Source organism: Elephas maximus, chromosome 10 (genome assembly GCF_024166365.1).
Source record: "Elephas maximus indicus isolate mEleMax1 chromosome 10, mEleMax1 primary haplotype, whole genome shotgun sequence".
Taxonomy (NCBI): domain Eukaryota; kingdom Metazoa; phylum Chordata; class Mammalia; order Proboscidea; family Elephantidae; genus Elephas; species Elephas maximus.
In genome coordinates this window covers 72313377-72341153 of record NC_064828.1, presented here as the reverse complement: position 1 = coordinate 72341153, position 27777 = coordinate 72313377, and the positions used below count along the sequence as shown (strand labels likewise).

Sequence of the window (27777 nt, the reverse complement as noted above, 5' to 3'; positions counted from 1 at the left end):
CTAGTGTCTTGTATTAATATTGTACTCCCAACACTTAGGACTCACATCACAGAAGGTACTAAATTAACATGTGAGTTGAATTGAAAGCTGAATGATTATTGCTTTCCACTAACCTCCGAGACATCCTTCCATCTTCCTCTATATTAGCATTACTGGGGTGATGCCTGGGGTAGGAGGTTACTACGGTAGGGTTTAATTTGAAAAGATGCAACACCGGTTATGAGAGTCAGAATCAGAGTCAAGGTAAATCCAAAGAACCAGGAGGCATCAGTTTCGAAGATGAAGTACAAATGGAATGGGAAAGCGAGTAGTGAAATCAATGGCTGCTAGAGTCAAGAGTAAGACAGGGACAAGTGGCTAATGTGTGTCCAAACTCTCTTTCTGTACCAGTGACAAGTTGGGTCACCGGACTGACCTGGGAGTAGGGCTGAATCCATGGCAACAGTAGGACTACACATAGTTGCTCTGAGAGGAAGATGTCTAGTCAAATTCTGTAGGGGTGAGGAAGATAAGTATAGAACTATTTGTAGCAGGAGCCCTGGTGGTGCAATGGTTAAAGCTATCTGAAAGGCTAGTGGTTTGAAACCATCGGTGGCTCTTTAGGAGAAGGATGAGGCAGTCTGCCTCCGTAGAGATTTACAGCTTTGGAAACCCTGTGGGGTCACTATGACTCAGAGCTGATTTGACAGGAGAGGGTCTGTTTGTTTGTTTTCTGGCAGTAAAGTTGCTATCAGGTGGATATGTTACATCTGACCATCAGTCTGGGGTAGGAGACAGTGAGTGTGAACTCTGAAGTCCTATACAGAAACCTCCCCCCACCTCATCGATACTTAGAAGTCACATGACACTGGAGTTATAGGCACGAAGTCTCTTTGAAAATTAGTATTGTGGTGCCTGGTGTCTATGGAAGGCTGGCACAAAAGTTCTTTCTTATCTAGTCTCATCATGGTTCTTTTCCTCACTCTGTCCCAGCCACACAGGATTTCTAGTTCTTTGAATTTGCCGTGCTCCCTTCTACCACTTAGGACCATCACACGTGCTTCACTTTTGCCTGGAATGCTCTTTCCCTAGGCAATACCCACTCGTGTTCCCTATGTTAGCTTCAACATTACCTCCTCAAGGATGTTTTGACCTGACCTCCCAAACAGGGCTAGACTACACTTCTAAATGCTAACACAGCACTCTGAATTTGTCTTTCATAGCTCCCTCTGATCTTTTCTGCAATTTAAACATACTTAAGTATAAAGCTTTGTTCAAATTTCACATTATTTTCTTGGGATAGATTCCTAAAAGGGAAATTGAGATCAAAGAATACAAACCTTTTTAAAGAATTTGGCATATACTGCCTAAGGAGCCCTGGTGGCACAGTGGTTAAACATGTGGCTGCTAATCAAAGGTGCTCAGCAGTTTGAATGAACCAGCTGCTCCACTGGAGAAAGATGTGGCAGTCTTGGAAATCCCATGGGGCAGCTCTACTCTGCCCTATATGGCTGCTCTGAGTCGGAATTGACTCAATGGCAATGGGTTTATATATTGCCTAAATGCGTCCTAGAAAGCTCTACTAGTTTAAACTTCTATTGACAGCATATCAGTGTCTGTAACATCCAGTCTTGCTAGCACAGAACAGTATGTCCATAAAAATCCTTATTATTTAAAATATCACTAGTTAAAAGTTGAGTTAAAAGTTAGTTCATATTTATATTTATACTTTACTCATTTGCAGTAAGACTGAGAATTGTTTTACGAGTTTACTAGCCATATGAAGTTCAATTCTACAAACTATCAGCTCATTTGCTCTTTTTCTATTGGTGAATTAGGTTTTTTTTTTAATGGATGTAAAAGGACTCTTTCAACAGGATATTAATCCTTAGCTTACTGTATTCACTGAAAATGTAACTTCCCAGGCATTTTTTTTTTTGCCCTTTAATTTTATTATGTGTCTAACAGATCAAAGTTCTACATTTCTAAGCGCTTAGTTTGACTTGAAGATTCAGTATATCATGATCTGGCAAAATTTAGAGGGAGAATACAAATATTAATTAATTATCTATTTATTTGTTTACTACTTATTGATTCATTCATTCATTTGTCTATCACTGGCTATTACCTGTGCTAAGGACCCAGTCCTTGCTACTACTGTCTAAGTGTTTCCGGTTTCAATCATAGCTTATTGCCCACATGTCTAGTCTATGGTCATCTACGACTTTATCATTGCATCAATGTTGGGAGAGACAACTCATCAAGGGCCCTGAGTGTCCCTTCACTTTCTTGCTGGGTATGCTCTTTGCCCATTCTCAGGGTTGAGTTTGTAGTGAACAACCTATATGAATGAGGTAATGTCTCCCCTCACCCTTCGAAAAAGTTCAGGCTTGCTTCTGCTTGTTGTTAAAGAAGTAGATTCCCAAATTCAGTTTTCCTTCATTGTGATGCAAATCCACTTTATGTTCAGCACTTATCTAGGTCTACCAGCATCACCCTCATGGGACTTAGGGGGCATGCAGGATCAAAGCAAGTTAACATCATGCTTATGCTGCTTGTTATGTCATGAATAAAAAAGTCCTTTGTCTCTGACTCAGGACTTGTTTCTTCTACAAACATCCATGAAATAGTAACAGGCTAGCTTGTTAGCTTACCAGTAGGGTGAATTCCCAGACCCTTCACAGTTCTTGGCACTCAGCATCTGCCTTCCTTCTTTCTCCATTCAGTAAGGAGCTCATCTACTTGCCTGAATAAGTGCTTGCTGGGTTCTGGGTTTAGCCCAGTTTGCTAATTAACCAATCTGCTAAGAGTCAGCAAGCCATCTTGTTGCCCAGCAGATAGTGACCCATGACCATGGCTCTTCCTTGAGACATGGCCTGGCATAATCTTTTTCTAGTATTAACATCCAGTATTTCCATATATACTCTATACTCCAATCAAACAACAATGCTCATGTTACTCAAATATACCCCTTGCTTTCTTACCTTTATACCTTTTTTCATATTGTTCTCTCCTCTTAGAATTCCTAACCTCACCTACCCTTCTCCCCTGCTCCCCACCTGCCCCGGTGTACAATAGCCTCCTACAGTGTCTGTTGAAATTCTGTCTACCCTTCAAGGTTCAAATCAAGTAACTCCTCTTGAACTGACCAAGAAAATAAAATTTTGTTTATATCTACTTTTAAGATACTTATAATAGTCTGCCTTGTTCTATAGTTTTTTGTTGTCTTCTTATGTTATTTCCTATGATACTGATGAACTAAAAATGTCTATGGTGAATTTATTCTTCTTCATTATTTTATAGAGGAAGTGTTTGAAGATGTACTTACAGTCTGAAACTATCAAAATTATGAATGCCATATTTTTAATCCACATTATATGCCATAACATTAAGCCATTTTGGTTTTTTTTTTTTCTCTTTCATTCATTTAAAAAAAATATTTATTGACATTTACTACATCGAGTACTGTTCTAAGCACTGAAGATACAGCAGTGAACAAAACAGGCAAAGTTCCGTACTCATGGAGCTTGTAGTCTAGTAAAGGATAAGGATAAGTGCTAAGAAGAAAACTAAACCAGGGAATGATAGGGAGAGTTGCAAGTAGGGAAGAGTAGTGGGGGTTGTTGCTATTTTATCTAAATTAGGCAGGGAAGGTGACACTAAGAATAGAACATTTGAACTATGACCCAAAAGAAATGAGGGAGTGATCTATGCAGGTATCTGGGACAAGAATATTCCAGCCAGTGTAAACACCCTATGATGAGTGGTGCTAGATATATTCAAGGGACAGTGAGGGGACCAATGTGGCTTGAATAGAGTAAGGAAAGGGGAGAGTGGTAGTTACAGAGACAGTAGGGGCTGGATGTTAGAGTCCTGTAGGCTACTGTAACAATTGGATTTTACTCTGAATAAGATGAGAAGCCAAGAGAGGGTTTTGAGCAGAAGAGTGACTAGATCTGATTTATATTTTAAAAAGATCAGCCTACTGTGTGGATAACAGATTGATAGTAGGTGTTATGGATTGAATCGTGTCCCTCAAAAATATATGTTGAAGTGCTAACCCCTGGTACCTGTGAATGTGACCTTATTTGGGAATAGAGACTTTAACTCTATCAGTTAACATTATCAGTTAAGTTAACATGAGGTCATCCTAGAATAGGTTGTGTCCTAATCCTATATGACTGGTATCCTTATAAAACAGGAGTAGATATACAGAAACAGACACACAGGGGAAAGAAGGCCATGTGAAGATACATCTATAAGCCAAGGAATGCCAAGAAAAGCTTGGAGGTACCAGAAGCCGGAAGAGACAAGGAAGGATCTTACCCTAGAGCCTTCAGAGAGAGCCCTGCTGAGTTCTGAAGCAGGCTTCCAGACTCTAGAACTGTGAGACAATAAATTTCTGTTCTTATAAGCCACACAGTTTGTGGCTTTTGTTATGGCAGTCCTAGAGAACTAATACAGTAGGAAAGGGGTAAAGAGGGAGACCTGTTAGTAGGCTTTTTCAATAATGCAGGTTAGAGATGATGGTGTCTTCAGCTAGGTTGGTAGTGATGCAGGTGGTAAGAAGTAGTCAGACTCTGGACATACTCTGACAGTGGTGCCAATAGAATTTGCTGATGGATTGGATCTGGGCTATGGCAGAATGAGAGAAGTCAAGAATGATTTAGATTTTGGCTTAAGTTACTAGAAACGGAGATGGCTTTTAGAGAGGTGGGGAAGCCTGCAGAAGAAGGTTTGGTGCGGAGAAAGTCAGTTTGGGTTAGGACAGGAGATGTTTGTAGTTCTGGTGAGTCCTCAGGGAAAGCAGTAGTATCAATCAAGGGATAATCAGTAGATAAAGGACACTTAGAGTCAAAAACAAGATGAGATTATCCAGAGAAATGAGATAGAATGATAGAAATGAGAAGAGATCCCAGGACTAATGTGGGGAAATCTATTTAGGTGCTACAAGGGGACGAGAAATCAGGAAACTGAAAAATTATAGCCAGAAAGACTAGAGGAAAACTAAGAGAAAGCGGTGTTCTAAAAGCCAAGTAAATAGTTATTTACTTGGTTTTAATAGTTTTAGAACATCAGGACCAATTTAATTTGGCTAGCTCTAAAGCTTCCTAGAGGGTCAGGTAGCCCAAAATAATTAAATTATTCCTTAAACAGGGGTTATTTAGTCCATTTCTTCAATAAGATGATTCACTACCTAGGTTGAAAAATAAAAATGAATTATTCCATTTAAACATACCTTGAAAGAACATATTTGGTTTCCAGAAAGGTTTAATCTTTCCAGTTGTTCATTTGGGTCAAGACATCGACCTTTAATTTAAAAATAACATTAAAGAAATATTAAATTTCTTGTTTTAACTCCTGTTCATATCCTGTCACGTTTGAGTTAGATATAATCATTTCTACATATGAATACCCCACGTGTCTGTCAGTTTTTCATCCTGTAGGGGCTTGTGTGTTGCTGTGATGCTGGAAGCTATGCCACCGGTATTCAGATAACAGCAGGGTCACCCATGGAGGACAGGTTTCAGCTGAGCTTCCAGACTAAGACAGACTAGGAAGAAGGACCCAGCAGTCTACTTTTGAAAAGCATTAGCCAGTGAAAACCTTATAAAGAGCAGTGGAACACTGTCTGATACAGTGCTGGAAGATGAGCCCCCCAAGTTGGAAGGCACTCAAAAGATGACTGGGGAAGAGCTGCCTCCTCAAAGTAGAGTCGACCTTAATGATGTGGATGGAGTAAAGCTTTCGGGACCTTCACTTGCTGGTGTGGCATGACTCAAAATGAGAAGAAACAGCTACAAACATCTATTAATAATCGGAACCTAGAATGTACGAAGTATGAATCTAGGAAAATTGGAAATTGTCAAAAATAAAAATGGAATGCATAAACATCGATATCCTAGGCATTAGTGAGCTGAAATGGACTGGTATTGGCCATTTTGAATCAGACAATCATATAGTCTACTATGCTGGGAATGACAACTCGAAGAGGAATGGTGTTGCATTCATCATCAAAAAGAACATTTCAAGATCTATCCTGAAGTACAGCACTGTCAGTGATAGGATAATATCCATACACCTACAAGGAAGAGCAGTTAATACAACTATTATTCAAATTTATGCACCAACCACTAGGGCCAAAGATGAAGAAATAGAAGTTTTTTTATCAGCTGCTGCAGTCTGAAATTGATTGAACATGCAGTCAAGATGCATTGATAATCACTGGAGATTGGAATGCGAAAGTTGGAAACAAAGAAGAAGGACCAGTAGTTGGAAAATATGGCCTTGGTGATACAAACAATGCCGGAGATCGAATGATAGAATTTTGCAAGACCAATGACTTCTTCATTGCAAATACCTTCTTTCACCAACATAAACAGTGACTATTTTTTATACATATGGACCTCGCTAGGTGGAACACACAGAAATCAAATTGACTACATCTGTGGAAAGAGACGATGGAAAAGCTCGATATCATCAGTCAGAACAAGGCCAGGGGCCGACTGTGGAACAGACCATCAATTGCTCATATGCAAGTTCAAGATGAAACTGAAGAAAATCAGAGCAGGTCCACGAGAGCCAAAATATGACCTTGAGTATATCCCACCTGAATTTAGAAACCATCTCAAGAACAGATTTGACACATTGAACACTAGTGACCGAAGACCAGACAAGCTGTGGAATGAAATCAAGGACATCATCCATGAAGAAAGCAAGAGGTCACTGAAAAGACAGAAAAGAAAGAAAAGACCAAGGTGGGTGTCAGAGGAGACTCTGAAACTTGCTCTTGAGTGTGGAGCAGCTAAAGCAAAAGGAAGAATACATGAAGTAAAAGAACTGAACAGAAGATTTCAAAGGGCCTCTCGAAAAGACAAAATAAAGTATTATAATGACATGTGCAAAGAGCTGGAGATGGAAAACCAAAAGGGAAGAACATGCTTGGCGTTTCTCAAGCTGAAAGAACTGAAGAAAAAATTCAAGCCTCGAGTTGCAATAGTGAGGGATTCCATGGGGAAAATATTAAATGATGCAGGAAGCATCAAAAGAAGATGGAAGGAATACACAGAGTCATTATACCAAAAAGAACTAGTCAATGTTCAACCATTTCAAGAGATGGCATATGATCAGGAACTGATGGTACTGAAGGAAGAAGTCCAACCTGCTCTGAAGGCATTGACGAAAAACAAGGCTCCAGGAATTGATGGAATATCAGTTGAGATGTTTCAACAAACAGATGCAGTGCTGGAGGTGCTCACTCATTTATGCCAAGAAATATGGAAGACAGCTTCCTGGCCAACTGATTGGCAAGATCCATATTTATGCCTATTCCCAAGAAAGGTGATCCAACCGAATGTGGAAATTATAGAACGATATCATTAATATCACATGTAAGCAAAATTCTGCTGAAGATCATTCAAAAATGGCTGCAGGAGTGTATCGACGTGGAACTGCCAGAAATTCAGGCCGGTTTCAGAAGGGGACGTGGAACCAGGGATATCATTGCTGATGTCAGATGGATCCTGGTTGAAAGCAGAGAATACCAGAAGGATGTTTAGCTGTGTTTTGTCGATTATGCAAAGGTATTTGACTGTGTGGATCATAACAAATTATGGATAACACTGCGAAGAATGGGAATTCCAGAACACTTAATTGTGCTCATGAGCAACCTTTACATAGATCAAGAGGCAATTGTTCAGACAGAACAAGGGGATACTGATTGGTTTAAAGTCAGGAAAGGTGTGCGTCAAGGTTGTATTCTTTCACCATACCTATTTAATCTGTATGATGAACAAATAATACGAGAAGCTGGACTATATGAAGAAGAACAGGGCATCAAGATTGGAGGAAAACTCATTAACAACCTGCGTTATGCAGATGACACAACCTTGCTTGCTGAAAGTGAAAAGGACTTACTAATGAAAATCAAAGACCACAGCCTTCAGTATGGATTACACCTCAACATAAAGAAAACAAAAATCCTCACAACTGGACCAATGAGCAAGAAAAGATCATGATAAATGGAGAAAAGATTGAAGTTGTCAAGGATTTCATTTTACTTGGATCCACAATCAACAGCCATGAAGCAGCAGTCAAGACATCAAAAGACGCATTGCATTGGGCAAATCTGCTGCAAAGGACCTCTTCAAAGTGTTGAAGAACAAAGATGTCACCCTGAACACTAAGGTGCGCCTGACCCAAGCCATGGTATTTTCAATCACATCATATGCATGTGAAAGCTGGACAATGAATAAGGAAGACTGAAGAAGAGCTGACGCCTTTGAATTGTGGTGTTGGCGAAGAATATTGAATATACCATGGACTGCCAAAAGAACGAACAAATCGCCTTAGAAGAAGTACAACCAGAATGCTCCTTAGAAGCAAGGATGGCGAGACTGCGTCTTACATACTTTGGACATGTTGTCAGGAGGGATCAGTCTCTGGAGAAGGACATCATGCTTGGCAGAGTACAGGGTCAGCGGAAAAGAGGAAGACCCTCAACGAGGTGGATTGACACAGTGGCTGCAACAATGGGCTCAAGCAAAACAACGATTGTAAGGATGGCACAGGACTGGGCAGTGTTTCGTTCTGTTGTGCATAGGGTCGCTACGAGTCGGAACTGACTTGACGGCACCTAACAACAACAATAACATATGAATAAGATTAACAGTATCATTGTATAATTAATTACAAGTGATTAATGGGCAATACTTTCACATCGTATAATCAAAGGTTTAGAAATGCTTTGTTAAGATATCTTATAAAAAAGTCTAAAAGAAAGAAATCTAATTGGGTACTTTTTATATTGATAACAAATGACCGCAGCATTATCTCAGACTCCAAATGAAACAGTACATACCAATGCTACTTATTAGATTTCCAGCAAGGTTGAGATCACTTAACTTCTTCAAAGTTTGTAAGCCCTAAAAATTTAGAGGACAAATAGTTTAGGAAAAAATCATTAAAATCTGTATTTACAAACCATCTGATCAATCTAGTTAGTTCACTGGCTGTGCTGAGCACTGGGTGCTGTGCACTTCACAAGCAAGAGGGAAGTAGGTGCCTCACTGAAGCCATCCTTGTTTCTCTATACTGGAACCTGGAGAGAATTACTGGAGGAGAAGGGAACGGGGAGGGGAATAGAGAGAAAAAGACGAGGAGAAGAAGGAAAAAGAACACACCACACAGCGTGTTGTTTAATCTTTGGTAAGTTATAGTCTCTCTTAACTTTTTTAAAACCTGCAAAGCAGGAATAATAACGTCTACTTCTCAGATTTGGTGTGAAGAGTAAAGGAAATGATGTATACAAAGCCTTTTGTATCTTATAAAATGCTATATACATGTTGGAAACCCTGGTGGCGTAGTGGTTAAGAGCTACCTCTGCTAACCAAAAGGTTGACAGCTCAAATCCATCTGGGAAACTCTATGGGGCAGTTCTACTCTATGGGGCGGAACTGACTCCATGGCAACAGGTTTGGTTTTTGGTTTCGGTACATACATGTTATTATTAACGATAATTATAAGTCATGAATATTTCATTTCTTAAACGTAATATGACGTGGACATTGTGGTTTAAACTCCACAATAGTTATTTACCTTACATATAAATCATTGAAATTATCTTACCTCAATATTTTTAATTGCATTGTGGTTTAGCCAAAGAACCTCCAATCTGATTAATCTCTCTAAATTTTCTATTTTGGAAATTTTATTATAATATAAATATAGTTTTTCCAAATTTGTACATCCTTGAAGATCTTCAATTTTCTGTTAAAAAAAAAAAGGAGACTGAATAGTATTAGTTTAAGTTTCATCATCAATCCTTTGATTTTTAAAAGAAAATACAATTATAAACTTTTTTGTTAAAATAAACTATTTTACTGTATATTTTCTTTTTAAAATCACATTTTATTGCAAAATCAATATCCAGCAAAATGAACTAAAATTTTTAAAGGAAAAAATACAATTTATCTTCCTAAAAACAACTATTTTCAATTCGGCATATTCCCCTTCAATTTTAATCAACTCTAGGCCTATTTTTATCTGGTTACAATCATAATGCATGTACAATTTTTTTTCCTTAAGATCATCTAAAATGTTTTTATTTATTTATTTTTATTGTGCTTTAAGTGGAAGTTTACAAGTCAGTCTCTCATACAAAAATTTACATACACTTTGCTATGTACTCCTAGTTGTTCTCCCCCTAATGAGACAGCACATTCCTCCTCTCCATACTGTACTCCTCGTGTCCATTCAGCCAGCTCCTATTCCCCTCTGCCGTCTCAACTGCCCTCCAGACAGGAGCTGCCCACATAGTCTCATGTGTCTACTGGAGCCAAGAAGCTCACTCCTTACCAGTATCATTTTCTGTCTCATAGTCTAGTCCAATCCCTGTATGAAGAGTTGGCTTTGGGAATGGTTCCTGTCTTGGGCTAAGAGAAGGCCTGGGGACCATGACCTCCAGGGTCTTTCTACTCTCAGTCAGACCATTAAGTCTGGTTTTTTAATAAGAATTTGAGGTCTGCATCCCACTGTTCACCTGCTCCATCAGGGATTCTCTGTTGTGTTCCCTGTCAGGGCCTTCATTGGTCATAGCCTGGCACCATCCAGTTCTTCTGGTCTCAGGCTGATGTACTGTCTGATTTATGCGGCCCTTTCCGTCTCTTGGGCTCATAATTACCTTTTGTCTCTGGTGTTCTTCATTATCCTTTGCTCCAGGTGGGTTGAGACCCATTGATGCATCTTAGATGGCTCCTTGCTAGTGTTTAAGACCCCAGACGCCACTCACCAAAGTGGGATGCAGAATGTTTTCTTAACACATTTTGTTATGCCAATTGACCTAGGTATCCCCTGAACCCATGGTCCCCAGGCCCCCATCCCTGCTACTCTGGCCTTCAAAGCATTTGGTTGTATTCAGGAAACTTCTTTGCTTTTGGTTTAGTCCATTTGTGCCGACCTCTCTTGTATTGTGTGTTGTCTTTCCCTTCGCCTAAAATACGTCTTGTCCACTATCTAATTCGTGAATACCCCCTCCCCCACTCTCCACCCTGTAATCATCAAAGAGTATTTTCTTCTGTGTTTAAACTATTTCGTGAGTGGTATCATACAATATTTGTCCTTTTGCACCTGACTAATTTCACTCAGAATAATCCCTTCTAGGTTCCTCTATGTTATGAAATGTTTCACAGATTCATGGTTGTTCTTTATCAGTGCAAAGTATTCCATTGTGTGAATATACCATAATTTATGTACCCCTTCATCCACTGTTGGGAGCCTTGGTTGCTTCCATCTTTTTGCTATTGTAAACAGTGCTGCAATGAACATCGTGTACATATATCTGTTCGTGCAAAGGTTCTTCTCGAGAATGTATTCTGAGTAATGGGATTGGTGGATTGTATGGTAGTTCTATTTCTAGCTTTTTAAGGAAGCACCAAATGGATTTCCAAAGTGGTTGTACCATTTTACATTCCCACCAGCAGTGTATAAGTGTTCCAGTCTCTCCACAACATTTATTATTTTGTGTTTTTTGGATTAATGCCAGCCTTGTTGGAGTGAGATGCTAGCTCACTGTAGTTTTGATTTGCATTTCTCTAATGACTCGACGGCACTGGGTCTGGGTTAATGGCTAATGATCATGAGCATTTCCTCATGTATCTGTTAGCTGGCTGAATGTCTTCTTTGGTGAAGTACCTGTTCATATCCTTTGCCCATTTTTTAATTGGGTTGTCTTTTTGTTGTTGAGTTTTTGCAGTGTCATGTAGATTTCGGAGATCAGACGCTGATTGGAATTGTCCTAGCTAAAAAAATTTTCTCACTCTTTAGGTTGTCTTTTTACTCCGTTGGTGAAGTCTTTGGACGAGCATAAGTTTTGATTTTTAGGAACTCCCAGGTATCTGGTTTCTCTTCTGGTGTTTGTGCATTGTTAGTAATCTTTTGTATACTGTTTATGCCATGTATTAGGGCTCCTAGCATTGTCCCTATTTTTTCTTCCATGATCTTTATCATTTTAGAGTCAGTATTTAGGTCTTTGATCCATTTTCAGTTAGTTTTTGTGCATGGTGTGAGTTATGGGTCTTGTTTCATTTTTTTGCAGATGGATATCCAGTTATGCCAGCACCATTTGTTAAAGAGACTGTCTTTTCCGCCATTTAATGCACTTTGGGCCTTTGTCAAATATCAGCTGCACATGTGGATGGATGGATTTATGTCTGGATTCTCAATTCCATTCCACTGGTCTATGTATCTGTTGCTGTACCAGTACCAGGCTGTTTTGACTAGTGTGGCAGTATAATATGTTCTAAATCAGGTAGTACGAGGCCTTCCACTTTGTTCTTCTTTTTCATTAAAGCTTTACTTATTCGGGTTCTCTTTCCCTTCCATATGAAGTTGATGATTTGTCTCTCCATCTCATTAAAAAGTGTTGTTGGAATTTGGATTGGAATCGCATTGTATCTATACATCATTTTGGGTAGAATAAACATTTTCACAATGCTGAGTCTTCCTATCCATGAGCAAGGTCTGCTTTTCCACATATGTACATCTTTTTTGGTTTCTTGCAGTAGTGCCTTGTAGTTTTTTTTTGTACAGGTCTTTTACGTCTGGTTAGATTTATTCTGAAGTACGTTATCTTCTTGGGGGCTATTGTAAATGGTATTGATTTGGTGATTTCCTCTTTGGCGTTCTCTTTGTTGGTGTAGAGGAATCCAACTGATTTTTGTATGTTTACCTCATAACCTGATACTCTGCTAAACTCTTCTATTAGTTTCAGTAGTTTTCTTGAGAATTCTTTAGGGTTTTCTGTGTAAGATCATATCATCTGCAAACAGAGATACTTTTACTTCTTCCTTAACAATTTAGATGTCTTTTATTCCTTTATCTAACCTAATTGCTAGGACCTCCATCACAATGTTGAATAAGAGTGGTGATAAAGGGATCCTTGTCTGATTCCTGTTCTCAAGGGGAATGCTTTCAGACTCTCTCCATTTAGGATGATGTTGGCTGTTAGCTTTGTATAAATGCCCTTTATTATGTTGAGGAATTTCCTTTCGACTCTTATTTTGCTGAGAGTTTTTATCATGAAAGGGGATGGGACTTTGTCAAATGCCTTTTCTGCATATTGATAAGATCATGTGGTTCTTGTCTTTTGTTTTATTTATATGACAGATTACATTAATTGTTTTTCTAATGTTGGACCATACCTGGTATGAATCCCACTTGGTCATGGTGAATTATTTTTTTGATGTGTTGTTGAATTCTGTTGGCTAGAATTTTTGCATCTAAGTTCATGAGGGATATAAAAAACCAAACCCGTTGCTGTCAAGTCGATTCTAGCTCATAGTGACCCTATAAAGACAGAGTAGAACTGCCCCTTAGAGTTTCCAAGGAGTGCCTGGTAGGTTCAAATTGCTGACCTTTTGCTTAGCAGCCCTAGCAATTAACCACTACACCATCATATAGGTCTATAATTTTCATTTTTTGTGCTGTCTTTACCTGTTTTTTTGGATTGGGGATATGGTGGCTTCATAGAATGAGTTTGGGAGTACTCCATCCTTTTCTATGCTCTGAAACACCTTTAGTAGTAGTGGTGTTAACTCTTCTCTGAAAGTTTTGCAGAATTCTTCAGTGACGCAGTCAGGGCCAGGGCTTTCTTTGGTTGGGAGTTTTTTAATTACTTTTTTCAATCTCTTCTTTTGTTATGTGTTTATTTAATTGTTCTACCTCTGTTTGTATGAAAGTAGGTAGTGTGTTTCTAGAAATTCATCCATTTCTTCTAGGTTTTCAAATTTGTTAGAATACAATTTTTCTTAGTAATCTGATACGATTCCTGTAATTTCAGTTGGGTCTGTTGTGATATTGCCCATCTCATTTCTTATTCGGGTTATGTGCTTCCTCTCCTGTTTTTCTTTTGTCAATTTGGCCAATGGTTTATCGATTTTGTTAACTTTTTCAAAGAACAAGCTGTTGGTCTTGTTAATGCTTTCAATTGTTTTTCTGTACTCTATTTCATTTAATTCTGCTCTAATTTTTATTATTTGTTTCCTTCTGGTGCCGGAGGGCTTCTTTTGTTGCTCTATTTCTATTGTTCAAGTTGAAGGGATAATTCTTTGATTTGATAATTCTTCTATTTCTATGTGTGCATTTATTGCTGCAAATTAACCTCTGAGCACTGCTTTACCTGTGTCCCAAAGGCTCTGATAGGAAGTGTTTTCATTCTCATTGGATTCTATGAATTTCTTTATTCCATCCTTAATGTCTTCTATAACCTGGTCGTTTTTGAGCAAGGTGTTGTTCGGTTTCCAAGTGTTTGATTTCTTTTCCCTGCTTTTTCTGTTACTGAATTCCACTTTTATGGCTTTATCGTCAGAGAAAGATGTTTTGTAATGTTCCAATGTTTTGGATTCTGTTAAGGCTTGCTTTGTGACCTAATATGCGGTCTGTTCTAAAGGATGTTCCATGTGCATTGGAAAAGAAAGTATACTTTGCTGCTTTTGGGTGGAGTGTTCTGTATACGTTTATGAGGTCAAATTGGTTGATTATGGTATTCAGATCTTCCATGGCTTTACTGAGCTTCTTTCTGGATGTTCTGTCCTTCACTGAAAGTGGTGTGTTAAAGTCTCCTATTATTATTATGGAGCTAACTATCTCACTTTTCAGTGCTGTTAGAGTTTGTTTTATGTATCTTGAAGGGCTGCATTTAATATGGTCATATCCCTTTAATCATTATATAGTGTCCTTCCTTATCCTTTGTGGTGGATTTTACTTTAAAGTCTATTCTGTCTGAAATTAATATTGCCACTCCTGCTCTTTTTTGATTGTTGTTTGATATATTTTTTTCCATCCTTTGAGTTTTTTTTGAGTTTTAGTTTGTTTGCATCTTTAAGTCTAAGGTGTGTCTCTTGTAGGCAGCATAGAGATGGATCATGTTTTTTAAATCCATTCTGCCACTCTGTCTCTTTACTGGTGCATTTAGTCCATTTACATTCAGCATAATAATAGAGAGGTATGAGTTTAGTGCTGTTATTTTGATGTCCTTTTTTGTGTGCTGTTGACAGTTTATTTTTTCTACTTAATTTTTTGTGCAGAGTAGTTTTTCCTTATATATTTTCTTTTCCTCTTTTTCACTGTCGTTGCTTTTGTTTTCTTTGAGTCTTTACATTTTTCTTGTATTTAATTTGATGTGTAGGATTGTTAGCCTCCTTTGTGGTTACCTTAATATTTACCCCTATTTTCCTAAGTTTAAACCAAACTTTTATTTCTTTATGTCATCTTGAGTTCCTTTCCATATGAAAGATCTGTGACTACATTTTTTAGTCCCTCTTTATTGATTTAATGCTGTCATCTTTTACATTATGACATCGCTGTTTCCCTGTTTTGAGTGTTCTTTTTAATCTTTATTTATTTTTGTGATTTCCCTATCTGGATTGATATCTGGGTGCTCTGTCCTGTGTTCCAGTCTTGGGTTGATATCTGATATTATTGATTTTCTAACCAGAGGACTCCCTTTAGTATTTCTTGTGGTTTTGGTTTGGTTTTTGCAAATTCCTTAAAATTCTGTTTATCTGGGAATGTCCAAATTTCACTGTCATATTTGAGAGACAGTTTTGCTGGATATATGATTCTGGGCTGGCAGTTTTTTTTTTTCCTTCAATGCTTTATATAAGTTATCCCATTGCCTTCTTGCCTGCATGGTTTCTGCCAAGTAGCCCGAGCTTATTCTTATTGACTATCCTTTGTAGGTGACTTTTTTTTTTTTTTTTTAAATCTCTAGCCACTCTTAAAATTCTCTTTGGTTTTGGAAAGTTTGATTATAATATGTTTTGGTGACTTTCTTTTGGGATCTACCTTATGTGGGGTTCGATGAGCATCTTAGATATCTTCTCATCTTTCACCATATCAGGGAAGTTTTTTACCAACAAATCTTCAACAATTCTCTCTGTATTTTTTGTTTTCCCTCCTTGTTCTGCTACTTCAATCACTTGTAGGTTATTTCTCTTGATAGAGTCCCACATGATTCTAAAAGTTTCTTCATTTTTTTAAATTCTTTTGTCTGATTTTTCTTCAAATATATTGGTGCTAAGTGTTTTATCTTCCATGTCACTAATTCTGTCTTCCAGCTCCTCAATTCTGCTCCTTTGACTTTCTATTGAGCTAATTCTGAAATTTTATTGTTAATCTTCTGAACTTCTGATTGCTGTCTCTCTATGGATTCTTGCAGACTATTAAATTTTTCATTATGCTCTTGAATAACCTTCTTAATTTCCTCCACTGCTTTATCTATGTGTTCCTTGGCTTGTTCTGTGTTTTGCCTGATCTCTTGAAGAGTTCTGTAAATTAATCTTTTGTATTCTGCCTCTAGTAATTTCAGGAAGACCTCTACATCCAGAAGAGTCCTTGACTCTTTAAGAGCTTGCTGACGTGATCATGGTCTGCTTCTTTATGTGATTTGATATTGACTGCTGTCTCCAAGCCATCTATAAGTTATTGCATTAATTTATTTTACGTTTGCTTACCATATCCTAGCTTCTTGCTTTGTTCTGTTTTGATATACCCAGATAGGCTGCTTGAGAGAGCACCTCTGAAGCTCTAGGAAACCTTGGTGGTGTACTGGTTAAGTGCTACAGTTGTTAACCAAAGGGTTAGCAGTTTGAATCCACCAGGCGGTCCTTGGAATCTCTATGGGGGAGTTCTACTCTGTCCTAAGGGTCACTATGAATCAGAATTGACTCAACAGCAATGGGTTTGGGGTTTTTGGGTTTTTGAAGCTCTGTCGTCCTGTAACCTGGTGGCTATAGCTGTTTCCACATATATGAGCCTAGGAGTCCCTTCACTTTTATTTTATGGATTCAGCTCAGGTGTCCAGGTAGTCAGTCACCAAGTATGTGGTGCAGGTTCTGTCCTACAGTCTTAGATGGGCAGGGGTGACTGGTGTAGGCACAGGTATCTGGTCGCAGCAGTGGATCATGCTCTGAACAAGGCAGGGGGCTGACAACCATCCCCCAAGCATCTGTGAGGAAACCGCATCCCTGTTCCCTAGAGCGCACAGGTGGTTGGGTTATGCAGCTGAACCATGGGCACCCATTGCTTTTGGCTGTAAGGACTCCGACGCACCATTTATCCTTGGACCCCTGTCGTGGGTGGCTAGGTGGTGTGGGGGGAGCCTCCAGCCCTCAGGCCCCTGATATGGGTAGGTGAGGACCCTGTTTAATAGGCAGAGCACTGTCAAATGTCAAAAACCCACCTCTTCACCACATAGCTGAAACAGTTAAAATCAGATCTCAGGCACATATAATGTTGCAGTCTGCCAACAAGGGTCTAATCTCCTGAAATGGGCCCACGCAGGTCCACGCAGGGGTGAACGGCATTCAAAGCCTGTGGATCATTTCTGCCTGGACTGCAGCTGATTCTGCCCTGAGTTCTTAGCTTGGGGAGCCAGCAGATTATCTTTTCACCCTGTTTTTAATTTATTCCTTCTCCAAGGCCAGGAGAATGGCTGAGGGCTTGTAGCAGGACCTATCTCAGGCCCAGGGAAATCGACCATCACTGAAGCTGGCTTGGGGGTTGGGGGTGCAATAAAATAGACACAAGTACTTAGCTTCTGCTGAGAGCGCTATTCTCTGATTCTGGAGGTGTGAGTAGACTGTGCAGCTCGCTGTCTCTCCCTGAGGAACTCATGTCCCGAACACCACCAGCCTCGCTGAGGTCACATCAGGGAATCATGCCTGAGGCACTCTGGTTCCTGTCAAGTTAGGTCCAGCAACTCCTCACTGCTTCTGAACCATCTCTCCCTCTCCCTGTGGCTCAGTCTGATTTCCTAACTTTGCCTTTGATGTTCAGGGCTCCTAGCTTGTCATATAAATAATTGCTTCACTTGTTTTTTCGGGTCTTTGTTGTAAGAGGGATCACTGGAAGCATCAGGCTACTCCACCATCTTTGACCTGCCTCTAAAATGTTTTTATAATTTTTAAAATTATAATATTTAATACCTCTAAAATATTTCATGAAGTTGATGACTTAAAGAATTACTTCACGTATGGCAAATACATTTCAAATTTTTAGCTATTATAAATACTTCTGCAACAAATACCTTCATGAACACAGTTTTTTTTTTTTTTTTTTTTGCTGTTGGATTAATTCTCTAGGATAAAATCTTAGACTAAGGATTTCTGAGTTAAAAAAAAATTTTTGTGGCTCTTGATATATTCTGCTTTACTGCTTTTCAACATAGATGTTCTACTATACCACATATAAAAGTCAACTCAAAATGGATCAATGACCTATCAAAGACCTAAACTTTAAATCTGTTAAAAGAAAACATAGGTGAAAATCTCCCTGAATTGGATTTGGCAGTGGATTCTTAGATATGACACTAAAAGCACAGGCAACAAAACAAAAAAATAGAAAAACTGGACTTCATCAGAATTAAAAACTTTAGGGCATCAAAGAACACTATCAAGAGAGTGAAAAGACAACCCACAGAAAGAAAATACTTGCAAATCATGTATCTGATAAGGGATTAATACCCAGAATATATAAAGAATCCCTACAATTCAACAGCAACAACAAAAAACAACATCAACAACCCAGCTAAAAAATGGGTAAAGGACTTGAATAGCATTTGTCCAAAAAAGATAAGAAGTGGCCAACAAGCACATGAAAAGATGCTCATCATCCTTAGTCATTAGGAAAATGCAAATCTAAACCACAAGGAGACATCATTTCACAACTATAGGATGACAACTACAAAAAAAGAAAAATAACAGTGTTGGTGAGGATGTGGAGAAATTTGAACCAAACACTGGTACATTACCAGAAGGAATTTAAAATGGCTCAGCCACTGTGGAAAAGAGTTTAGTGGTTCCTCAAAAAGTACAACATAGAATTACCAGATCCAACAACTCTACTCAAAAGAACTGAAAACAGGGACTCAAACATGTATTTGTACACTCATGTTCATTGCAGCATTATTCACAAGAGGCAGAAAGTAGAAACAATCCAAGTGTCCATCAACAGGTGTTAAGCAAAATGTGGTATATACACACAATGGAATATCATTCAGCCATGAAAAGCAATGAAATTCTGTAGAGGTTACAGCACGGATGAGCCATGAAAACATTATGCTAAGTAAAATAAGCCAGACACAAAACTACAAATGATTCCACTTACTTGAGGTATCTAGAACAGGCAAATTCATAGACACAGAAAGAATAGTAGTTACCAGGGGCTGGAGGGAGGGGGGATTGGGAGTTATTGCTTAATGGGTATAGGGTTTCTGTTTGGGATGATGGGAATGTTCTGGAAACAGATAATGATGAGGTTTACACAACACTGTGAATGTAATTAATGCCAACTGCACCTTTAAAAAAGGTTAAAAGGGTACATTTTCTGTTATACATATTTTACCACAAAAAAAATTTTTTTTTAAAGTAGCATAAGATCTATACAAAGATTCCCTGAGAGTATCCACCTTGAAATAATCTTTAAACCTTGGACCGAAACTATTCCATGAGGACACCTTTTAGCTAAATAACAGATTGGCTCATAAAATAAACAATGACATCCAAGAATACTGTGCGTCTTTAAAAAATCACTGATATTAGACAAAATAGTCAACATTTATTCAAAAGCAAAGACAAGAAGGCAAGGAGACAGGGAAACTAGATTACTGGAAACGAAACAACCAGAATGGAAATAACGAGAAAGTTGACATGCTACGAAAAATGTAACCAATGTCTCCGAACAAATTGTGTAGAAATTGTTAAATGGGAACCTAATTTTATGTGTCACTGTTCACCGAAAACACAATAAAACATTTTAATTGAAAAAAAAAAAGATCTATACAAAGAAACTCTGTGAAAAAGGGAAAAAAGCTTATTTAAGAACCCTCCTGAGAAAAGAGTATATCAAAAGGCATAAAAATTATGATTAAAGTTTGGCAACAATGACTGAACATAAGGAAGTCACTATCATTACAAACATAAGACAAATGCAGAGATCCCAGCTCAGTCAAGAGGGCAAGACAACAAAAAGAGCTGAAATATAGGTAGCAGATCTCAGGAAACAAAAAATAAGTAAGAAACAGCAAACAATGAAAGAGTTTTCTTGTAAAGAAGAAAAATAATGAGATGAAGGGAATAAAGGGACTCTTTTTTCTCATAAGAATTCCAGAATGATTTAATACTTTAATGTGAATGTATAATTTGATTTCATAGAAGGCATTAAACAATTGAACAGCTTTTTGTTTTCTTTCATCTATCTCTTTTTTTTTTAATTGTACTTTAGATGAAGGTTTACAGAACTAGCTTCTCATTAAAGAGTTAGTACTGTTTTATAACATTGGTTAACAACCCCACGACATGTCAGCGTCCTCCTTTCTCAACCTTGGGTTGTGTCCCTTTAGTCTCGTTCTGTTTTATGGCCTGTCTAATCTTTGGCTGAAGGGTGAACCTCAGGAGTGACTTCATTACTAAGCTAAAAGGGTGTCTGGGGGGCATACTCTTCGGGTTTCTCCAGTCTCTGTCAGGCCAGTAAGTTTGGTCTTTTTTTTGTGAGTTTGAGTTTTGTTCTACACTTTTCTCCAGCTCTGTCTGGGACCCTCTATTATGACCCTTGTCAGAGCAGTCAGCAATGACAGCCAGCCACCATCTAGTTGTATTGGACTCAGTCTGGTGGAGGCCATGGTAGGTGCGGTCCATTAGTCCTTTGGACTAACCTTTCCCTTGTATCTTTAATTTTCTTCATTCTCACCTCACTTGCTCCCAAAGAGATGAGACCAGTGGAGTATTTTAGATGGCTATTCACAGGCTTTTAAGACCCCAGGTGCTATTCACCGAAGTAGAAAGTAGAACATTTTCTTTATAAGCTATGTTATGCCAACTGAGCTAGATGTTCCCCGAGATTATGGTCCCCACAGCCCTCAGCCCAGCAATGCAGTCCCTCAGGGAGTTTGGATGTGTCTCTGGAGCTTCCGTGACCTTGCCTTGTACAAGTTGTGCTGGCTTCCCCAGAATTGTGTACTGTCTTACACTTCAACAAAGTTTCCACTTATCTATTGTCTATTAAGTGTTTTTCCATCCCCACCCTTGCCCTCCCTCGTAACCATCAAAGATTCGTTTTGTATGTAAACTTTTTCATGAGTATTTAAAGTAGTGGTCTCATACAATATTTCTCCATTTGTGATTGACTTATTTCACTCAGCATAATGTCCTCCAGATTCATCTATGTTATGAGATGCTTCACAGACTTATCATTGTTATCGTTGCGTAATACTTCATTTTGTGTATGTACCACAGTTTGTTTATCCATTCATCTGTTGATAGGCATCTAGGTTGTTTCCATCTTTTTGCTATTGTGAACAACGAACATGGGTGTGGATTGTTTATTTGTGTAACGACTCTTAATTCTCTAAGATATATTCATAGGGTGAGATTGTTGGATCATATAGTATTTCTATTTCTAGCTTTCTAAGGAAGTGCCATATCGTTTTCCAAAATGGTTGTATCATTTTGCATTTCTACTAGCAGTGCATAAGAGTTCCGATCTCCCTGAAGCCTCTCCAACATTTGTTATTTCCTGTTTTTTTTGATTCGTGCCAGTAATGCAGGGGTGAGATGGTATCTCATGGTGGTTTTGATTTGCATTTCTCTAATGGCTTATTTATTTATTTATTTTTTTAATGGCTAGTGGGAAACCCTGGTGGCGTAGTGGTTAAGTGCTACCTCTGAAAACCAAACGGTTGGCTGTTCGAATCCGTCAGCCACTCCTCGGGAACTCTATGGGGCAGTTCTACTCTGTCCTACAGGGTTGCTATGAGTCGGAATCGACTCGACGGCACTGGGTTTCGGGTTAATGGCTAGTAATCGTGAGCATCTCCTCACGTGTCTGTTGGCTGCTTGAATGTCTTCTTTGGTGAAGTGTCTGTTCATTTCCTTTGCCCATTTTTTAATTGGATTATTTGTCTTTCTGTCGTAGAGGTGTTGGATTTTCTTGTAGATTTTAGAGATTAGACCTTTGTCTGGTTTGTAATAGCCAAAAGTATTTTTCCAGTCTGTAGGTTCTCTTTTACTCTTTTGGTGAAGCCTTTTGACGAGCATAAGTATTTAATTTTTAGACGATCCCAGTTATTTAGCTTATCTCTGGAATTTGTGTGTTGTTGGTTATGGTTTGTATCCTGTTAATGCCATTAGGGCCTCTAGCATTGATTCTATCTTTACTTGTATGAATTTTGCAGTTTTTGACTTTATGTTTAGGTCTTTGATTCACTTTGAATTAGTTTTTGCATATGGTATGAGGTATGGGTTCTGTTTCATTTTTTTGCATATGGACATCCAGTTTTGCCAGTATCATTTATTAAAAAGACTGTCTTTTCCCCATTTGATGGACTTTGGGCTCTTGTTGAAGATCAGGTGACCAGAGGTGGATGGATTTACATCTGGGTTCTCAATTCTGTTCCATTGGTAAATGTATCTGTCATTGTACCAGTACCAGGCTGTTTTGACTACAGTAGCTGTACAGCAGGTCCTGAGGTCAGGTACTTACTGCAAGTCCTCCTACTTTATTCTTCTTCAATAGTGCTTTACTTATCCAGGGCTTCTTCCCTTTCCATATAAAGTTAATGATTAATTTTTCCATCTCTTTAAAGAATGTTGCTTGTATTTGGATCAGGATTACACTGTATTTGTAAATTGCTTTGGGTAGAACTGTCATTTTCACAATGTTGAGTCTGCCTATCCATGAGCATCATATGTTTTTCCATTTGTGTAGATCTCTTGGTTTCTTGGAGTAATGTTTTGTAGTTTTCTTTGTATAGGTCTTTTACAACCCTGGTTAGTATTTTATTTTTTTAGGAGCTATTATAAATGGTATTGTTGTCCTGATTTCCTTTTCATCGTTCTCTTTATTGGTGTATAGGAATCCAAATGATTTTTGTTTTAAATGGCCCTTTTTGAAAAAAAAAAAAAGAAGCTCTAATTTCTACACAACCAATAGCATCTAAATAAACTGGATTTCACTAAGTAAGGAATCAAAACAAACTAGCTGCTATTGAGTTGATTTCAACTCATAGTGACCCCATGTGTTGCAGAGTAGAACCATGCTCCAAGGGTTTTCAAGGCTGTGACCTTTTGGAAGCAGATCACCAGGCCTCTGGATGAGTTCAAACTATATACTCCAGTGCTCAACCGTTTGCACGACTCAGGGACTCCTACTAGGTAATACTGGGTATTACTTTATTCCATAAAAAAGCAGAATATGTTTATGTTTTGGTTCCTTATTTATATTTTCTCCTTTGCATAAATCTGTTTCTATCTTTTGCCCATTTATCTGTTTTAACCTACGCCAAAGAATTCAGGATAAAAGCTTTCATGTAAGGTCGTATGTTTAGACTTACCTCTATGAAGCATTCAGCAATCCAAAGTTCTTTAAGTAGTAAACAAGTCTCTAACCCTGAAATTTCTTTTATATCTTGAGCAATAATTGCGAGACTTGTTAAATTAGGAAATAATGATAATCCAACTATACGGGGATACCCTGAGAAAAACATCTCCAGTTTTGTAGTATCTGATCCTTCTTGTCCAACCATCTCATAAGATAAACCATTGCATAAACACTGTTTGAAAAAAAAAGAAATTGGGTTATTACCTATTTTAAAAAATCCAAAAATTATTTTTGCCATTAGAAATTATAAACTGTCAATTGCACTGATGCTATTTTTATACCCTGACTAGAGGGAGAGTTGTACCACACATATGACTTTCCTTTGCTTTCAAAAGTCATGGGATAGAACAGATCTCTAGATAATCCTTCCACTTCCGAAAAGGTGTGCAAAAACGTTCCTTTTAATATCCTCACCACTGTTGTTGAAAGAAATTTAGCTTTGACTCACCAATTCTTTAATTATTTCTTCTTGGCTTAGGTTTTCACTTTCAATCATCTTCCATTAAAAATAACGGTCATAATAATAATCTGTTAAGGAAAACAAAAAATTACAATAACTACTAGAGCCATGTCATTCCAAGTTGAAAGGGCTCTTAAAGTTATTTAGGTTGAACCACCCAATTTTGAAATCTTCACACAGCACATTACCAAGTGCCTGTTTGGACCCTAAAGCTGTCCATTCTATCTTAATTTTTCTGTTAGAAAGTTATTTTTTATTCTGAGTTTAATTCTTTCTCCCCATAAGTCTTCTACATTTGTTGTTATTCTACTTCCTGGGTTCAAATAAAATAAGTGTAATTCCTCTTCCATACAATGGGCCTTTAATACTTGAAGAGAACAGTCATCTCCAGTCTACCCATTACCTAGCTCCCAGTTCCTGTCTTTTAATTCTCTCACTAGACATCCCTTGTTTCTCTCTTCTGAACAAGCTTCCGTTTATCCTTCTTACACTGTGATGTTTAAAAATGAAGAGCTCTCTACGTGTATTTAGAGAGCAAAGAGATGATTCCTCAGGGCTTAGCAACATACTTGGCTTGGTAATAAATGTTTATTAAAATGCATTCACCAACTTTTCTTTCATTCTTGATGATATGAATTGATTAATATTTAAATAGCTGCAACACAATTTAACCAAATTTTTCATAATTTTTAGTACTTTCATTATATTATCCAAGATATATGCTATTTAAATATATAGCAATTACAGTTTTGACACGATGACATGACACGTTATTGCCAAGTTAGAAAAGCAAGGTGTAGTAAACAGTATATACTGTGATCTCACTTTTTACAATAACAAATTCCCTGTAAGTCCCCTATACCAATGGTCATGAAGATGGTGCTGGACCGGGCAATGTTTCATTTTGCTATACATGATATGGGTAAGATGGAAAGCTATATGAAGGTTTTTGAGTGAAGGAGTAACATGAGCTGTCTTAAGCTCTGGAAAGGATTACTCTAGGTGCTATGCTGAAAAGAGATTATAGGAGTCAAAGGCAGAATCAAGGAGACCAGTTAGAGGGCCACTGTAATAATAAAGGTGAAAGAGGATGGTGGTTTGGAGTAGGGTGGTGAGAAGTTGTGCATGATGGATCTATATGGAAGGTAATGTCAACCATTTCTTCTCCACTTCCCTTTGTCAAATAAATACATCTTTACCCCCATTCTTGGACATCCCCAAGAGATTAAAGTATAGGCTGCAGGAGAGGCAGGCAAGGGGGCATTTAGCAAGGAATAAACTTAAAGAATATAGCTATGCCATCAAAGGCCCATACACAGAGGTAGGCCTTAGTCTTAACCTCCCTTAATCCTGGATGGTACACAAGAAATAGGGGGCTTTGTAGCACCTCTACTCATGAAAAGGGGAGCCCCCACCTTCTTAGTTAATAGTCTGTGAGTACCAGAGGAAAGCCCACCTTCCCACCACCACACAAGGGGCCAGGCCTGCCCTCAAGAATGTCCAAAGCCAACTAATAGTTGTTCAAGTTATCTAGACTATGTCCAAGACATTTATTCCAGAAGGAATTAAACTGTTCCATTTATTATATACTAAATTGCCATATATAAACCCTCGACTGTCCAGTCAATTCTGACTCATAACGATCCTATAGGAGAGGGTAGAACTCCCTATAGGGTTTCCAAGGAGCAGCTGGCGGATTTGAACTGCTGACCTTTTGGTCAGCAGCCGAGCTGTAACCACTGTGCAACCAGGGCTCCAAATTATCAAATACACGTGGGCCTAATTTTGGACTTTCTAATCCACGCTTTTCCTTAGCTCTATTACTGGACCAGTACCACCCTGCTTTAATTACTGTGATTTATACTATAAATACCCACATCATCTTTTTCAGAGATTGGTGGAGTGGTTAAAGTTCAGCTTCTAATAATCTAAGTCAGAAACCTGGGACTTATCCTCAACTATCCTTTTACTCTTTCCCTCACATTCATTCGTTATGTCCTTCTGCATATACCTCTCAAACATCTACCAAAATTGTTTCTTCCTTTCCATCCCAATTGCGTTTGCTTTGGTTCAGGCCCTCATCATTTCACCTTAACTGGATGCCCAATCTGTAATTTCACCACCCTCCAATCTATCCTCTCTGCACTATTGACAGTCAGCCTCCTGAAAGATAAATCTGCTCACACTATTTCCCTTGAAAACTATTAATAACTTCCATGCTCTGACTCCTGCCTACCTCTCAAGCTCATTTCCCTCCACCCTCCCAGGGCACCCCAGGCTTCGGCCACTACTATATTTTTCTGAATGAGCTGGGATACTGCTGTAGTTTGACATATATTGTTTCCCCTCCCTAAAATGCCTTTTCCCTTGACTTTATGGTATACTCCGTACATCTTTAAAGATTTAAGTCAACAGTCTTCTCTGTGAAGACTTTAATTCCCTCTGGTAGTATTATATTCATTCTGTTCCTGTGACTTCAGTTAATGCTTGCACCAGTCACCCTGTATTGTGATGTTTGCAGGTCTTTCCTCCGTACTAGGTTCCATGTTGAGGGCAGGGACTATGAACTTATCACAGTGCCTGGGACATGGTAAGTGTTCAACAAAAGTTTGTTGAGTGGTTTGAATTGTCATACCACAGACTCCTATATGGAGTAACAAAGAAATATTTGCTCTATGTGACCAACTGGAGTATAACAATGATCATGTTTCTATTTGCCATAAGGGTTGGGTACAATGTCGCTCTGAGAAAAACAAATTTCTTTTCTGCAAACTAGAAGCCCTGTATGATTAAATTGTTTCTCTGCTTGGGTATAAAGGGATCAGAGTCCATCTCACCCATGGTCCAAACAAATGCCTTTCCCGTGTTTGGTTAGCAATGCTAGGTTTGGCCCAGGAGCATTTGGTTCTCTCAGCCCAGGACCTTTACGTGTTCAGTAAAGGCTGCACAGGTGGTTGTGAGTCACAGTCCTTTCTCTCCTCTTCTTAAGCTTTGCTCCAGTCACCCTGACGGCCTCAGAAAAGCCACATCACTGTCTCTCATTTTTATTTGCAATGCACCATTACAGGGATCCCCTGACCTCAATGACGCTTCACTCCTTCTTCCCAGGTTGGTTGGGAAGGGAGGAGAAGGGCACAAAGAGTCCCAGCCTGCCTACAGATGATGTACACCCGAAGGCCGCCAGGTGACAGATACTCACCTTATCCCCGAGAGCAGAGGGATTCCGGGGCCATCCGAGACCGGTCAAACCCTAGTCAGACCTCCCAATACCTGTCTTGTAGCAACAGGCACAACACCCTCTCTAGCCGCGGGCCGGGTGTGTACATACGGCCCGCTGCGGTTGCCTAGGAAACCCGCTATGCGCCTCGGGCGACCTCCGGGTGCGGAGGGGGATGAAGGGGCGGGGAAACGGACCAGTCTAAGTCACGTGGCAGCGACCTCCAGCCAATCAGTAGAGTCAGGGGTCCACCCGGAACATCCCGCCGGTGTTCCTGGGAAATGGCGAGGAGCTTTTCGCTGCCGGTTGGCAAGTCTTAACCTGTGCTCCTGTTTTACTTCAGACCTGCCTTTACTAGAGTCTGAACTGGAAGCAGTGAGTTATGGGCATTGTGGCGGGGGACCTAGGCGGTTCGCTGCCTTTTCATTTCCCTGGCTGTCTGACATTGAAAATCTTTTACTCTCAGGGCCTGTTAGCCCGGAGGCTTGCCAGACTTGAGCCCCAAAGGAATGGCGCTATGATGTCACAAGGTGCCCCGACGACTTGGATGGGCTCTGATCCCCCAGAGTCGCCTCCCTCCGGTGGCCCATGCACCGTGGCTTTCCAGGCCTCCCAGCGCCGGACCGCAGCCCGAAGCTGCTGTGCGCCGAGCGAGCCGAATGGAAGGACAGACCAGCAAACGCTCTGG

General features: G+C 39.1%; 1 protein-coding gene across 1 annotated transcript in view; it reads right to left on the bottom strand.

Moving 5' to 3' along the window:
- The window catches only part of LRRC9 (leucine rich repeat containing 9), a 137847-nt gene extending 110578 nt beyond the window's left edge, over positions 1-27269 (bottom strand). Inside the window, exons 1-6 of the mRNA XM_049897440.1 lie at positions 27072-27269; positions 23861-23940; positions 23366-23584; positions 9607-9747; positions 8840-8903; positions 5219-5289 (exon numbers count right to left, since the gene is read on the bottom strand). Coding sequence (XP_049753397.1) covers positions 5219-5289; positions 8840-8903; positions 9607-9747; positions 23366-23584; positions 23861-23908 — 543 coding nt within the window. The 5' untranslated portion in view covers positions 23909-23940; positions 27072-27269. The remainder of the gene's footprint in view (positions 1-5218; positions 5290-8839; positions 8904-9606; positions 9748-23365; positions 23585-23860; positions 23941-27071) is intronic.
- Between the last annotated feature and the right edge of the window lie 508 nt (positions 27270-27777).